Source organism: Catharus ustulatus, chromosome 2 (assembly GCF_009819885.2).
Source record: "Catharus ustulatus isolate bCatUst1 chromosome 2, bCatUst1.pri.v2, whole genome shotgun sequence".
In the NCBI taxonomy this organism is placed as follows: Eukaryota; Metazoa; Chordata; class Aves; order Passeriformes; family Turdidae; genus Catharus; species Catharus ustulatus.
Genome location: NC_046222.1, coordinates 119,273,035 through 119,289,199, shown reverse-complemented (window position 1 = coordinate 119,289,199; position 16,165 = coordinate 119,273,035). Strand labels below are relative to the sequence as shown.

The 16,165-nt window shown below is 46.2% G+C and overlaps 1 protein-coding gene across 1 annotated transcript; it reads right to left on the bottom strand.

Annotated features, from left to right (window-relative positions):
• Positions 1 to 2,255: 2,255 nt before the first annotated feature.
• On the bottom strand, positions 2,256 to 15,353 carry SIK1 (salt inducible kinase 1). The gene is made up of 13 exons (XM_033052531.2): positions 15,068 to 15,353; positions 14,146 to 14,262; positions 11,446 to 11,509; positions 11,093 to 11,254; positions 10,691 to 10,815; positions 10,453 to 10,576; positions 9,291 to 9,514; positions 8,928 to 9,077; positions 8,213 to 8,335; positions 7,741 to 7,966; positions 6,798 to 7,073; positions 6,041 to 6,278; positions 2,256 to 5,277 (listed from the first exon to the last, which is right to left on the bottom strand). Exons 1-13 carry the CDS (start codon positions 15,209 to 15,211, stop codon positions 4,851 to 4,853), a joined length of 2,400 nt encoding a protein of 799 aa, XP_032908422.1. The 5' UTR covers positions 15,212 to 15,353; the 3' UTR covers positions 2,256 to 4,850.
• Positions 15,354 to 16,165: the final 812 nt, after the last annotated feature.

Here is a 16,165-nt window from a genome sequence, read left to right as displayed (position 1 = left end):
AGCTGCCCAATTAGCTGCACCTTTGCTCAGAGCCACTATCACTGCATAAGGCATATTACATGTGGCATGTTTATTAAGAAATTGGTATTTATTGCAGGGGCTGGTCAAGTTTGTTCACCTCACACGAAAGTTTTGTTTCTGGCAGATGCTAATATCTGATACCTTTGGAGAAAGGCATTTCTGTCCTAAAAAAATCCATCATGCCCCTGGCAGTCTGTAGCAAAGACCAGCTCCTTCCTGATCTCCCACAGCTGCTCTGCTAAATCCATAAACCATGACAGTGGATTACCTTTATCATTGATTTAACTGTCACCACTAAAAGTAGTTAGCAGTCATGAAATAAGCCAGCAAGCACATTTGAAGCAATGTCCTCCCAAGGCACATATTTCCTTTTATCAGTCTTAAATTAATTCTCCTTCATTGCATGACGTGTGCCTTATTCTCACTTTGCAGCGTGAGTAAAAAGGAAGCACCGATCACTTTCCATCTCCTGCACCATCATTCCATTCGCTCAACTGCCCCCCTTCCAGCTGACACAGGCAAGGATTACACAACCAGGGCCATGAGGGATTCCTTTCCTCGCTGAGATGTGGCTGCTGTGCAGGGCACAGTGAAGGAGAAGGTCTGGAGATGAGTTATAGATCACCTGCAGGAGAAGAGGGGAAGGTGGGAATCCCTCGCTGCTGTGGCTGGACCACACTGGCACCAGAGTGCTGGGCTGGGTGTCTGTGTTCAGCCTGCTCAGTGCAAAAACAGCCTGTGTTTTTCACTGCTACCAGTCTGGCATCTCCTGCCAGCTCTAGGCATTTCCTTTCTGAAGTAAAAAACAAGCAAGGTTTGATCATTCACTTCTGGGGTTGTGCTGAACTTGCCAGCATCTGTTCCATGTGAACGGCGGGGGAAAAACACCAGTCCTGGACTGAGAGAAAAAGGGAAGGTACCAAGTTTTAATGTGAGAAATGAAAGCAAGAAAAACAGCATCTTGAGAGATGTTAAAGACAAAAACAAATGCTGTGGACAGGAGAGACAGATTTCAGAGGAAAGGAAGGAAGACAGTGACTAAAGCACCAAGAGTGTGCACATGGAAAGTGAGTCCAGACTCCCAGCATTTCTTTGTACTTGTTTTTCCTACCATTTCACAGAAATCATGATGCTGGCAGGATCCCTCTATACCCAAGGGTCAGTGATGTCAATGAAAGTTGGTGGAGCTGCACTGGTTTGTATCCATTAAGAAGCAACTCTCTCAAATTTCCCAGAATTACTGGAGTTTAAAATAATGCCCTGAGAACCCAGCTGAAAACAACAGTTAGGATTATCCTGAAGTCAGGTCATACTGAAACCTAATTAAAGATTATTTAGAATGTGCCCATTATTTTTTAAGGGTTGCAAAATTCCTACATTGAAAACACAACCCTGAAAAAACTTATGTGTGACATTTTTCTGCCAGTTCAGGAGTCACAATAAATGCACAAAGAGCTCTACAAACTCCAGCTCAGCAAACAACTACTTTAGAAAGCAAAATAAGTAAATATTATCTCTGTTTCCCCCTAAGCTTCTGTTTAACTTCTTGGATTTACCTTTCCATCACTCTCCTTCAAAATATGACAGATTTTAAAATAAAAACTTCAGGATAGGAAAAAGAAGAAAAAAAATTGGATCCTTAATTTCTTCTTAAAAACATCATTATTTGTTGTTTGGGTTTTTTTGGTTTCTTGTTTTTTGGGGGTGTTTTTATGAATGTTTGTCAGGTCAAACTAAAGCTTGTCGGAGACAAAACCCCTCCTTGCTCTCATTGTGACTGCACGAGCTGAATGCAAAGCCTTTTCAGTACTTTTTTAACTCTCAAGTTATATTTTACAAGACACAATCCACTCTTCCCTGTGAATCCCTCCCTGTTCATCCTTCCCTTTGCTCTCTCTCAGTGTCTGCCCTGATCTGGCAGGGGCTGTCTCAGCTGAAGGTGACACAGAGGGAGGGAGGGAGGGCCCATCTGGTGTCACTCCAGCACAGTGCCATCCTCACTGCCCGGACCTCTGGTCCTGCTGCATTTTATAACCCGATTACCACAGACTTGGGTTCAATTCAGACAGATTGCCTACCAGCAAAAGGCTCAATATCCCATTATCAGATTTGTGAGCCCGCCATCCCTCTTGATTTAGGATGTAATAGAAAGGACTTTGGCTGGAAAATGAGTCCTGACTATGCAAGTCCCAAGTGCACTGGGTGAAGATACTCCACAGAATCACATGCAGGACAACAATTTTAAAACATTTTTTATTTAAATATTAAATAAAACACATCAACTAATCATTTTGGTGTACACCTCTCATTTTAACATAAGAAATAAAATGATTGTTCAGTCATGATAAAAAATAAACTATACATCTCAATTAAACCAATCACGTGTCTTTAAATACCCTATTGCATTGCAGTCTGCAGAACAGCACTGTCAAGATATCTACAAAAAAACCCCCAGACTTTTAAAATGACCTCTTCTGCTCCAGCAATAATTCCAAAGAGGTTCTACAGCAATTGGAAAAGAAAAAAAAAATACTATGAAAGTAAAGTGCTTGTCATTGCTCAGGACAGGAAACAAAAGAATCTGTGGCCTTTAGATCCATGGCATTAAACAAAACACAAATTGAGGAGGAAGTTCTGTGGTTTAAATATGTGTGCTACTCTTTAGAAAATTGAAGGCCAAGTGGCTGCTTTGTGACAAGCTGGCTTCTTCTTGCCCTCCTCTCCAGCCATTTTTTTGGGTTGGGTTTTTTGGGGAGTTGTTTGTTTTCTTTTAAACCCATACTACAAATGAGCATGAGACTTTGGTGTTTTCTCTGCTGCAAGGCACCACTCATTAACAGGAGTTCAACACAAGCAATTTTCTGTCACTTTGAAGCTTCCAGACCATGGAGCAGCAGTGGCAAGCTGGAGATGCACCAATACAGACACACAGATACAACACAGAGATAAAGAGGTTGTTTATGGAGAGCCACAGACAGAGCCACATGACATCTTCAACTCTTCCTACTCCCATCAATTAACCTGGTCAATCTTTGGCTTTTTTTCTTTTTTTTTTTCCTTTAAAAAAACCCCAAAAACATCAACTAAACAAACCAAACAAAAAAGAAAACCCTAAAAAAACCCCAAAACAGGTCTGTATATTATTTGCAAATGTGTAATACTGCAGGTTGCATGAAGCCAAGGTAACTTGAAGGCACCCTGTGTCACACTAGGGAGATGGGTCCTTTAAGCATTTAGACAGAATGCAGCTACGCTCTGACACTTGGATGGCAGCTCCCAGCCAAGCTGTCTCACTGTCTGCTCACCTGCTTCCAAAGTTTGCATGCACTCCCCAGCTCGTGTCTGTGGGAGCACAGCCTGTCCTCCCCTTTAAACCTCAGCACAACCTCTGCTGACACCAACAGAAGTCATGGTCTGCCTCGGGAGGGGACTCGGGGTTTATAGCAGAAACACAACAGAAGCATGTTACAAAATATAAAAAATAACTAGTGTTACATAGTTTTCTGCTTCCTATTTATATACATATACAGCATTAAAAACCATACGAAAAAACACCTATCTAATGCAAAACCTCGTTTTGCTAATATGCCAAAAAAAACCAAACCAACCAAAAACAAACACCCAAAGATTGTGCTGTTTTACTCACTTTTAATACAGTTTTGTTCAGAAAAAGCTGTACTCCGTTAGAGTAGAATTCTGTTCTAGCCTATTCCTTTTGTTTTTGTCAGTATATAATTATAACCTCAATATTGCACATTTCCCCAAGAGTCAGTTCTGTTTGGACCCTGATAATGAAATGCATAAAAACATAATTAGCAGCGGAAATAACAATGTGCAGCACTAAGAAATACCCCTCAGGCAACTTTGTAGGCAACCTCCAGGAGGGCTTTTTAAAAAGAAAACCCTTCCCATTACCCCACAGGTGCTTCCCTCCTCAGTGCCTCGGCAAGAATATGAACAAACTTAGAGTTTATAAAAAGATTCCTAAAGATTATCCAGACCAACAAATACAGGCATGTGTGCACCTGTGTGTATGCACACACACACCACTCCCAAACAAACATCTCTGCAAAAGACCAGGCATTATGCAATTAGGATCCTGATTATCAAGGGATGTATTTCCAATAGTTACTGCTACTGTACTAATTAGAAGGGCATGCTGAGCTTTTCCAGCTGATGTATCAAGCAAGAAGTTCACAGTTTTCATTTAAAGTATGTGTATCTGGGAGGTGTGGAATGGGGATGTTGGTTCCTTTAAATAAAATGAGTGTTAACAGAAGGGAAAAGGAAAAACAACAAATGGCAATGCTTCCATTTTTGTCTCCTATGAATGCATAATGCTGCATGCCACTGGTTTGCTGTTTATTTTTTTAAAAAGAGGTAATCATCTTCACAAACCCATAAATGAATATTGTGAAAAAGGGAGGCTCTGGTCCCTTCTTTGAAAAGCCTCTCCCTGCTGTGTCACCACTACTGACAGCTGCTAATCTTGCATAACAGCAGAGCTGTATTGGTCTGACTTGAGTACAGTACCGAAGAGTTCTTCCCCAACCACATCCCTCCCTGCCCCCACAAATGCCCCACCCATCTGCCCCGTCATTATTTTTTTTCCTTTAAAAAAAAAAAAATCAGTTTCTATTCGTATTTGTTCAGTGCAAGAATAGTAGAAGCAAAAAGACATACATATTGCTTGTTTCAGTCCTATAAAGTTGCCAGCTTTCTGAGCCAGACAGCCTCTTCACATACTTCAAAATTTATTGCTTCTGAGAGTCACTCGTCCCCACGGAACAGCGGCGAAAGTTCCCCGCCACGAGAGCGGCCTGGAGCTCTCACTTGACCAGCACAAACTTGCCCAGCTGGCTGGAAGTCAGATCCTCCATCTCACAGTCCCCGTGCTGCAGGGTGACAGCATCATAGCTGGGGGAGGGCGTGGAGAAGCTCTGCTGCTGGGACAAGGGGGCGGCCAGCGGGGCCACGCTGCTGCTGCTGCTGATGTACAGGTGAGTGTCCAGCAGGTGAGCGGCCGACGACACCGGGGACACGCTCACGCCGAAGAAATGAGGTTGGAGCAGTTGGCTGCTGCCAGCAAAGGCCAGCTCAAACGAGTTCTCCCTTTGCAGCTCTGACAGCAGAATGGAGTTGGAGGCTTTGCAGGTAGCTGGCCCGTCAGAGGAGGGCATGCTGCTTGCTGCAGGTGTCTGGGGAGTCTGGGGACAAGCTGTTTGGAGTAGTTGGTGATGCTGGAACTGGAGCATTCTGAACAAAATCCAAGGGGAAGGAGGTTAATTTGCATTGCTGGGATAATTTCATGTTCTATTCCTTCCTTTCTTGCCTCTAACCTTGACCATAACTTTCCCCTTTGTTTCCCTCTCTCCTTACCCCAGCCAGTACAACCAAAGCAAGCTGCCCATGCCAGGCTTTCCCTCATTCTGCAGAGGGCAACTATCACAACCAAGTTTGTCTGGACACAACTTGGCCACCTAATAATAGATGTTCTAGAGACAATGCGTGCAGATAAACCGGAAGCTCAATTTTCCATCTTGCTTCTATGGGAATGAAGAGGTGCCACCACACATGACATTTGAGGCCACTGGAACTGTGCCTCCTTTGTGGGCTGTAACTTTTCCAAATTACAAGGTCTCACTTCCTTGCCATGGGAAAATTACAGGAGGAGGCAGAGGAGGAAAGAAATCATTCCCAAAACTAACAAAGAAAAACACAGCTTGCAGTAGGGAGAAGCAATGTTTTCCCCCGCACTACCAAGCTGCTTCTCAATTCAGCAACCTCCAAATATTTGAACATCGAGATTTTTGAGTGGAAGTGCACGTCCTGTGTTCCATGTGCCAGGGCAGGAAGCCACAAAGGAAGCCAAGCAGTTTACCCACGGCCACACAGCAGAGATGGAGGACAGGAACCCCCAGTGACCAAACCCCCAACCTCTTTTGCTGTGTTTACCCCTCCTTGCTTACCCTTAACCCAAAGTAAACCCAATGAAAAGACACCAAAGCTCCTCCCTCACCTCTGCTGCTGCAGCACCTCCTCCAGGAGGCTTCTCCCCTCTCTGCTGCTCCCACTGCTGCTGTACATGCAGGTGTTGGGCTGTGTGTGCTGGAAGGGGCTCATGGCACTCCTTGCTGCCCGAGAGGAGGAGGAGGAGGACTGACACACCTGCCGAGCAAAGCCTTTGATTTTATTCAAGCCGAGGAACCCCTTGGCTCGAGCGTTCTTCCGCAGCTGCTGCCTAAAAGCCTTCAAGCCTGTGGGACACGAAGAAAAGAAATGCACTTTAATCCTCCTCAGTTTGCCTACAGTACAGATCAGCCTTTCTGGGCACTGGGTGTGAGAACTGGGCTAGAAGAGACTCCAGTTCATGTTCACTCTCTGCCTGGTGGCCAGAGCAGGATTTAGGGAATGAAACAGGGACTGGGACAGCTGCACCCTTAGTGCAGATGGACATGCACAGCAAAGGAAAAGCCAGAGAGAAATCATGACGTTGTGCACTCCATATTTTAGGAGGAAGGTGGAGCCTGCCATCCCACTCACGGCAGCAGAAATATCTCCATGGGCAGGCTGAATCAGTGTCTGAGAACCTTGCCTCCAGGCACCTTCCCCAGGGCATCCCACCCTCCCTCAGGGCCTGTGAACAAGAAGCAGAATATCCAAGTGTCCAGCCTCAGTGTAACACCAATGGGCAGCAAGTCTCCCTGCACCCTACCCTTTCCCAGGGGCTGTTGGGAGGGTGCAATTCCTCAGCAATAAAGCCAGGAAGACATTACCTTGAGTTAATGAGGTATCAGATGCTCTCCTTCCTTCTTGGAAGCTGACAGGCAGGAGAGAAGCACCTCCCATGCAGCCCTGGGCTTGTAACACGGGAGCGTCACGCTGGGAAGCGAGGAAAGGTGACGTCATCCTCGCTGTGGCCGGGCTCCCCGTCATTACTTGACCTGCCAAACAGCTGCTCAGGGCCACTGAGCTGTCATTTGAAGATGAAGTAAGGCAGCTGTCTGAGCTAGTTCCCTCTGTGGGGCTGGCAGAGGAGGAAATGACTATACCTATGGAGGGGAAGGAAGGAGAGAAAGAACATTCCCAAGATGAGTACAGGAAGGAACAAACATGACATCAGAGCCTTCTGCCCACCTACACTGGCACTAATAAACAGCCTCGAGCTGGAGAGGTGTCCAGCAACTCGTGCTGTCCCAGGGCTTGACTCCAGCAAGGGGTCATCAACAAACAACCTCAGTTTGGGCTCCTGTCCAGCTGGCAGGGCTTGGCCAGCAACTCCAGGATCACCAGGCTCTGCTGGATCAGGCACACAGCGTTTCTTCAGCAGGATGATTGTTTTGTGAACAGTTGTGCTTATTTGGTTGGTTCACAGGGTCTGGGTATGTACCAAACACAACCAGTGAAGTGTTTTTTGTTAAATTCAGGCACTTTCTCCTCCCTGAGTACCACAGCAGAAGCAAGCAGACCAGGTTTGTACTCCCCTCTGAAGAGATCTAGGTGAAATACAACACCACAACTTGTCTTCCCTAAGGGCCCTGCTTATCTGTAAGAAGACAGAACTGGGGAGGGCAGAGTAAAAACCTCTCTTCTAGGCTTTCCTACCCCAATTAAGGACAAATCAGCACATTTTCCCTCAGCATTTGGGTTCTATGGCACTACTTCTCTGCTCTTTTCCTCTGCCTACAGACACCCTTCATCTGTCCCAGACTTACTTACATGGAGGGACGTGCTGATAGAAATGGGTGGTCACTTCAGCCAGGGTGTGCCTCCTGCTGGTGTTGCTAGGGATGCAGATGGGGTGGTCATATGCCTTAATTTCATCTTCCAGCTCCTTCTCTTGCCTCACTTCCTCACTGATGGTGGTCTCCAGCAGGCTGTTTGGGGAGATGGAGCGGTTCCGGAAGAGCCCGTTGAAGTTGGTATCCACAGGGAAGAACACAGGCTGGAAAACATGCCAGATCACAGACTTCAGGGTCTTTTCCTTATTTCTGCACTGCTTTTTAATACTCTCCACAATTCTGTGGCATGTCTTCAGTAGGAATATTGTTTGAGAGGCTATGTGACACCATGCCCAAATGCCAAACAAAACTTAGGAGGGAGAGAACAAAAGTGACAGCCTCCATTGTTGTGGATTGGCAGAACAATGAAAAAGAAAGAAGCAACGCAGAGTTTAGCTGGGAACACCAACCTGTAATGGATTGCTTATGTCACAGTCCATTTCTGCCTGCAAGGATGGCTGAATCAGGCTCTGAGGTTGCTGGTAAAGCAGAGATGATCGCAGGGTTTCACTAGTGAGAGTGTCCTGAGGCATCTGGAGAGAGAGCGATGCACAGAAGCCATCACACACACTGCAGTTCCACGTGACTTTTCAGATACTGGAGAGTCACAGAATTTCAGAGCCACCTTCCCTGCAAGCTTTCTCCTCCTGCTTTCTATGAAAACGAACAAAGCTAATCCATCAATGCCAACACAAACACAGAACTCCTCCTCATAAGTCAGGCAATTTAACTGGAAGTGCAATTTGCAAAGGCACCCAAACCACACTTTAAAGGGGGTGGGGGCGAAGAAAATAAAATGAGTGTCAGAAAAACACATTAAGTGACTCATGGAGTACTTCTGAGGAGCCTACAGAATATGCAACAAAGAAGCATAGCCAAGCCATGCCTAAAAGGGCAGACTTCCATGAGAAGTCTAGTCCTGTGGCTCATTATTGACCTGCACTGGAGGCAGACTATTCTTTGGACCATGACCCGCGGTCACTTCCTAGGAAACAGGGCATTAATATTCACTCAGCCTGAGGAACAGCAGGCTGTGTCCTGGCAGAGGGCACCTCTACCAGAACTGGTTTTCAGAAGCCTGGCAGTGACATGGAAAGGAGATCCCAAGGTGCCCTCTCTCCTCACCTCAGTGTTGGTGATCTCGGAGCTCCTGGGCCGCGGCTGCCGGCCGGCTGCCGGCCGAGTGGACACCTGGCTGCTCCGGTACTCCTTGAGGCGCTCCAGCAGCAGGTAATAAATGGCAGCAAAGTGGTTGTAGCTGCTGTTCTGCAGAGACTGGAAGACATTGGAAGGGCCTTTTGAGTTACAGGGAATGTAAGCAGCCAAAACTCATCACTAAGGGCTCAGAGTAGCACACTCAGAAAAAGAAGCAAAATCCAGAAGGGCAGCGAAGATTTTATGTTGTGACACCAGATCAAGGCCAGTCACTGAATGAGCCACAACTGCACTGGTGGTCACTGGAGATGTATGTAAAGGGCAAGAACTCACCTCTACAGTCCTCTGCCTGTCAATGCCAAGGGTCTGCATGATCCCAAGGACCTGCTCGTTGTAGTCACCCAGGTTGGAGTTGTAGTTTTGCATGGAGAAGGACAAGGACTGCTGCTGCTGAAGGGAGGGGTCAGCCTGCATCCACTTGTGCTGCTTTATCTGGGAGATGGTTATCCGCTTGGTTGGGTCCACAACCAGCATCCGTCGGATTAGTGTTTCACAGTCTGGGTGACAAAGACAAACTCGTGAGCAAGGGGCAAAAAAAATAACAGCTCCAGGTCATTGCTAAGAACACTTCCCAGCAACAGTGTGAAAACAGGAATTAAAAGTTTGGCAGCAGCTGATGCCTGGTCTGACTATCAGATATTCCAGACAGCACAAGAGATGTCCACATGCATATCACAAAAACATCTCCCTTCAGGAAATGAAGCTGTACTGGATACCAGGTGGCCTTGCACCTTGTACAAGAGCAGGTTTTGAGAGGATGCAGGTTTAATGGCATTATATCCACGTAAAATAGGTCAGAACTTAGTACAGAACCCCATCACATACAACTTCCTGGTCCAGGTCCTATAGTGCTTATTTACTTATAACCAGGAAATACAGCTGTTCATGGCTATAACTGATAAACTTCAGACTTCAGCAGATAATCTCCACGTGACAACAGAGGCACGTTCACTTGGTTTTGAAACCAAATCAGAGAGAGGTGATAACACTCTTCAGTTTCATGTTTCTCATCAGACTGCTGGAGTTCTCAGTAAACACTGCTAAGCCCCACTATTCCTGCTCTCCTCGGCAGCACAGCCACACTGGAATACACCTTCTGCTAAAATAAAGTATCTTCTGTTATAGCTAAAATATCTTAGGAGAACTACATCTATCTCAGCATTGCAGGCTACTCTCATCAAAATCCTGTTTTCTGTCTTTTCTGAGCAATCATTTCTCCAGCTAGGGAGTCAAGTATTTTTGTAATCCATAGGGACATTCTAAGAAAGGAAACTACAGCCTTTTAGATGCAGCACAAAGCAGATCCCAGAAAAAAAAGTCTTCTGCCCTACAGAAACTACTGGATACATAAAAACAAAAGAATTGCCAGCTGCAAAGTGGACAACTACTCCTTTATAGCACCTGTTCTAACATTAAGGATCAGAAAAAAAAGCACCTTCGGACATGAAGTATGGGATGCGGAACCGGCCCTCCAGCACTCTTTGCCTCAGAGTTGGTAAATTGGGTCCATCAAAAGGCAGAGAACCACAGACTAGGACGTACAGAACCACCCCAAGGCTCTGCCAAGAGAAAACAGAACAGCACATGAGTGACTCCACGAAAAACAAGGATTTTGAAGGCTCACAGGCCCTTACAAAGTGTAAAACGTGGTTTCTGAGGAATAGTAAGCTCACCCATATATCAAGGTGAGGTCCTTCGTATTCTTTGCCTTCAAAAACTTCTGGAGCTGCATAGGGTGGGCTTCCACACCAAGTGGAGAGGGGCTCTCCCGACTTGTAGAAGTTTCCAAAGCCAAAGTCTGAAATAAAGGTGAAAATCTGGGGTAAGACAAAAACACTCAACCACATGCTAAAAAATGGAGAAGAAAACAGAGAGAAATGAACAGATGTTCATTTGTTTTTTGCTTTCATTTAAGTTCTTCCCTTCTGTTCACAAAATCTGCTCTGAGAAATATCTGTAACTATTATTTTCACTTACACAAATACAAATACATTCATAGGATCATCCTAGGGAAACCCAAAGTGTAAACAACACGCCTGATGTTCTTTATAAAGTGACCTCCTATTTCCTATTACCTGCTAGTTTGATATTCATGTTAGCATCCAGCAGGAGATTCTCTGTTTTGAGATCCCTGTGCACAATGTGGTGGCTGTGACAATATTCCACTGCTGAGAGAATCTGCCAGAACTTCTTCCGTGCTTCGCTCTCGCTCAAGTGCCCGTTGGAGGTCAGGTGATCTGCGAGACAAAACCAGACAGGATTTAGAAACACCCCAAGGAAATTTTTCATAATCCTCCAGGTGCTGCACTTGCTGTTTGACAGCTGACAACACAAGCCCAAGGTTTTTAATCAGAATATATCTGCTACTCAGGAATGACAAAATAAAGCCATGGTTTCTAAATCTAAGGCACTGCCAGTGAAGACTTACCAAACATTTCTCCATTCTTTGCAAACTCAGTAACAATGTACAGCATATCCTTTGTCTCCATAACCTGTGAAGATATGAGAGGACATGATTTAAAAAACAAAAAAAAAAAGCAGAGCTTTATAGCTCATTTATTTTTCATTTATTTTTCTATGTGAATTCTCAAATATATCCATTCAAATCTATATTTGCTGCAGCAGCTGGCAGTGAAAGCATCTAATTTTGCACCACACAGTACTTTCCAAGCAAACTGGTAATGAAAAAGATAACAAATCAAGGCTTATGTGCCTACATTATACAATGGCTTCCCAGGCCATTGTTCTTCTCACCATTACCAAGCTACCTAATCTCCATAAGAGAGCAGATGAGTGCACAGATAATTTCACATACTCCCCTTTTGTTAAAATATGCATATACAGTTTTATGATTAACATGACATATTTTGAACATGCAAACAAATTTTAAAAGTTTATCTGAAGTAATTTTTGTTTCAAGGCTAGTGGGGGCTCAGATCAGCAGGGATAGCTGCAAGCTGGACAAAGCAAGAAGTGGATCAGAACCCCTGCTCCTGCCTGCAGTTGGCTGGGACATGGGGAACCTCCTGTGCAAGTGATAACAGGCTGCTGTTTGTGTAACAGCAGTGCTTGATGCACATCAACAACTGTCAATATATTGCCTATCAATCCAGTATCAACTTGCTTTGATATTTCACAATATTTGCCTTCGGAGGAAAATTAAAAAGCATAACTAAAATCCAAATGATGAATGAGAGATGCTGAGTGTTTCCAAGTTCATCTTCAATTGCCACAGAACACACCTTAGAAATGCTGCATTTCAGACTTCAGAACACAACATTTCCCTGGAAACATCTCCCTCTCAAGGAGCAAATACTTTGTTTTGGAAGCAGGAGGCTCACAACAGGTTAACAATCCAAAATGCCTCAATTCTACTTCAAAGGCTGTAACTTCCAGGCTCCCAACATGTAACCTTTTTCAAAGACTCTTGTCCTCCCCTCACTACAAGTACACACAGACACGAAATGAAAATAAACAAACAAGCAGCAAAGGAAGAGAGGTTCCCAGTTTAAAAAACTGAAGGAAAGTGTTCTGGGAAAGTTGCCAGCTGGATGAAATTAAGACGCGGTGCTGAAACTAAAACAATGATGAAATAATACAAGAACACACACCCTACATTGGTATGTCATCTAATTCCATCCCTGCTTCTCAGCCTCCATCAAACAGGTAAAGCATCAGTTACAACAACAAAGAAAAGAAAACTTCGCTGAAAAGAAATTATGGTCCACTACCAACGTCACTTGCTGCATCAAGTGAAGTGGTTCAACGAGATGGAATTTAACCTGCTTTTCTAAATGCTCTGAAACAGTGTTTTCACCCACATCATTCCACTGAAATGAACTCAACCGAACTGTTAGAATGTTTCTGTATGTCCTACACTGCCCCATGGGCACCCCTGACGTCAGCTGTTAACACAGAATCATTTTTGTTATGACGGGTGACACTATAAATACAAACACTTCATGTGTGTCAAGGTCTTTTAAAATAATGCCTTGCCTAAGCACCTGCCTTACTGGCTCTTCAGCCTTACATGTTAATTAAACTTTTTTTTTCTTTTTTTTTTTTTTCCAAGCTAACAAACCCAGCAGTAAGATCACAGCTGATAATAGTGTTTACTACTGCACACGGACTTTCAGACCTGCTGCTTCATCCATCTCCACCTTTCTCCCCTCTGCCCTTTTAGCCAGGTCCAGAGAGACTGATACCTCTGCCCTGCTCGTGGCAGGGGCTTGCACAGATGACCTTTAAAGGTCTCTTCTGACCCAGACTGTTCCGTCATCTTCCTAAATCCACACGGCATTATTTAAATGATTAAGAGGAACTTACACCAAAGGCTACTTAGATCTAACATTTGCAATTTGCAGAGCAGTCCTTGCTCACAAAGACAAATGTGATCCTGCTTTCTGCACAAGGCATTCATTTGTTCCTACGGTTAAAAATATCCATCAGTGCAGAAACTGAACAAATCTAAACCAAAACTCAAGCTGAAAACTCTGCAGGGGAAAGAAACTTAAAATTCCTTTTCCAAACTACACAAACTGCAACAGAACAACCAAACAGGTCGTTTTTTGATGTATTCTAAGATACCAACATTTAGCACCTTTTCCTTTTTCACTAATCCAATTCTTTGATTAAATTTCCACTTAGACTTTCTGCTTAGATTAATTTGGTTTAATTGCTGGTGATTTAAAATCCCTTCCGCTTAAGGCAAACTCAACTTCAGTGCTTCCTTCTCTACCACCCAACGTGAGTTTAAGTCTTCCTCTTATCTAAAGCACGTCAGAAGTTCCAGTCCTCTCAACTGGGAAAAGCAGAGGAGATAGGAAAGGCAAGTTAATCATAAAAGTTCAGAGAACGCGTTCCTCAATCTGAAACGAACGTCAGCCTGGTCTCAACTGTAAATTTTACAGTGCATTTTGTCAAAGAGCTGTCTAATGCGCCACAATCTCGTTCAAAGAATGAAGAATGACTTTGAAGACACTCAGTTGTTTCTCAAACATGTTTCAAGAAGTATTTCAGTATTTCAATATGCATTCTCTCAGCAAATATTAGATCTAAAAAGTCATGTGCAAGAGAAGACCACAAGCATATTTTAGCTACGTGCTGCGCTTCAAAGCTGGACTCTTACCTGATACAGCTTGATAATGTGGGGATGATTCAAAAGCTTCATTATCTGAACTTCTCTATAAATCTTCTCCAGATTACTTGGGTCTAACCTTGTTTTGTCTATTATTTTTATTGCAACCTGCAAATTTAGATAATAACAAAACAACCCTAGGTATTACAAATTACAAAACAGGTACTCTCACTGTTAAAACAGCTAAAAAAAATAAAAATAAAAAGACACACCCCCACACAAACACACCACTCACAAAATCCAAGTAAAGTAGCTTTCAAAGTAGCTTTTAAAGCACAGACTTGACAAAGCTGATCCTGTTTTTCTGACCCGCACAGAATTCGCGGCACAGAACGTTTTCGTTTTTCTTTTCTACGTCAAAGGATTACACGTAAGGTAGCGAACAGAACTGCAGAAATTAGCACTGGACAGGATTCCGTAAATCTTTTAATCCGTCCCATGCCAGTGAAAAACAGATTCTTGTAACAGACTATCTCCTGCTGGAGTGACTGACACGATTTTGACATGCACCAGAAATACAAATACGGCTGCACGGCCAGGGGGAAAAAAAATTATTTCTGCAAATAAGACCCCAGGTTCTTTGTTCTTGAAGAATACTGAATGAAAAAAATAAAAAAAACAAAAAACAAAAAACGACAACAAACAACCAAAAACCAAAAAAAAAACTAAACAAAAAAAAACACTAAGAAAAAACCAAACCAACACATCTGAAGCCTTCAAGCGATCCTTAATTTGCAGGGCGTTTTTAGCAAACTGAGAGCAACTCAAGAAAGCTACAGCAGCACTCGGAACTGCCGGAGCAGTTTTCCGCACATATCCTCGCTGAGTTTTTGAATTCCCACAGCGGGAAAACTCGCGGCACCACCGCGGGCAGCCGAGGCAGCAGCGCCCGGGGGGCTCCCCGCGCACCCACCTGCGTTTTGGTCACCCTGTGCCGGGCCAGCTTGACCACGGCGAAGTTGCCTTTCCCCAGGGTCCTCTCGATGTCGTAGAAGCCGACTCGCAGGGGCCGCTGAGCGGCCGCGGGCGCCGAGGCGAACTCCGACATGATCACCATGGCTCAGGCCGGGGGCGGGCAGCGCCTCAGGACGGGAGCATCCGCGCAGCACCTGCACGGACACGGCAGCGCAGCCCCGCACGGCCCTCACAGCCCGCACAGCCCGCACAGCCCGGCGGAGCCGCCGTCCAGCCGCGCTCGTACCTGGCGGGCGCAGCGCGGTGTGCGCGCAGGGCCGTGAGGGCGAGGCGGTGTGAGGGAGCGCGGCGGGGCCGGCGCGCACCGGGGGGCAGGCGGCACCACGCGGGATGTCCCGGCCCCCCGCCCTGCCCGCCCCTCGCCTCCATCCGCGCACCGCCCGCCCTCCCTGCCCGCCCACCGCCGAAAGCCGAGACGGGCCCATTGACGTCACTTTGACGCCAGCCAGACGCGCGGCCGGGCGCGGGGCTGAAGGCGAGCGGAGACACCGGGACGTTGCCAGGGAACGGGCGGCGCTGACGCGGGCGCTGATGGAGCCGTCGCCCGGGAGACCCGGGGGGGCGGTGACGTCAGGGCGGAGGGATGCAGGGATGCAGGGATGCAGGGATGCAGGGGGAAGGTCGGGGGGTCTCCTGCCCACCCCCCGGCCCGGCCCGGCTCGGTCCGCCCTCCCGGAGCGGCGGCGGATCCCGACGGGGCGTCCCCGCAGCGCGGGGATGTCGCGATTGCGGCACCGCCCCGGCGACAGCACCTGGCGCTGGTGACCCCTCGGTGACCGCCGCTGCTGCCGGTGTCCCCAGCCGCCGAGACGCCTCTAGCGCGGTGTGATGGGGAAGTCCCGCTGGCAGTAGGAAAAGCGCGGCTGCAGCCCTGCGGAGGAGAAGTTCTCCCTGATCCAAGGCACAGCGGGGCTGTGGATGCGCTGCAACCTTTGCACTGGTGCCTGCAGCCTTTGCACTGGTGCCTGCAGCAGGAAGCGGACCCGCCTGTCCCTGCTCAAAGCCGGTTTTCCCTGTGCCTGCTTTCCAGGGTGAG

Bases quoted from the DNA above. Each gene is read 5' to 3' on its own strand.
- SIK1 (XM_033052531.2), bottom strand. From the start codon at position 15,211: ATGGTGATCATGTCGGAGTTCGCCTCGGCGCCCGCGGCCGCTCAGCGG. The intron at 8,336-8,927 runs GTGAGGAGAGAG...CTCTCTCTCCAG, and splicing joins CCGAGATCACCAACACTGAG to ATGCCTCAGGACACTCTCAC. The intron at 5,278-6,040 runs GTGAGGGAGGAG...GATTTTGTTCAG, and splicing joins GAGGTGCTGCAGCAGCAGAG to AATGCTCCAGTTCCAGCATC.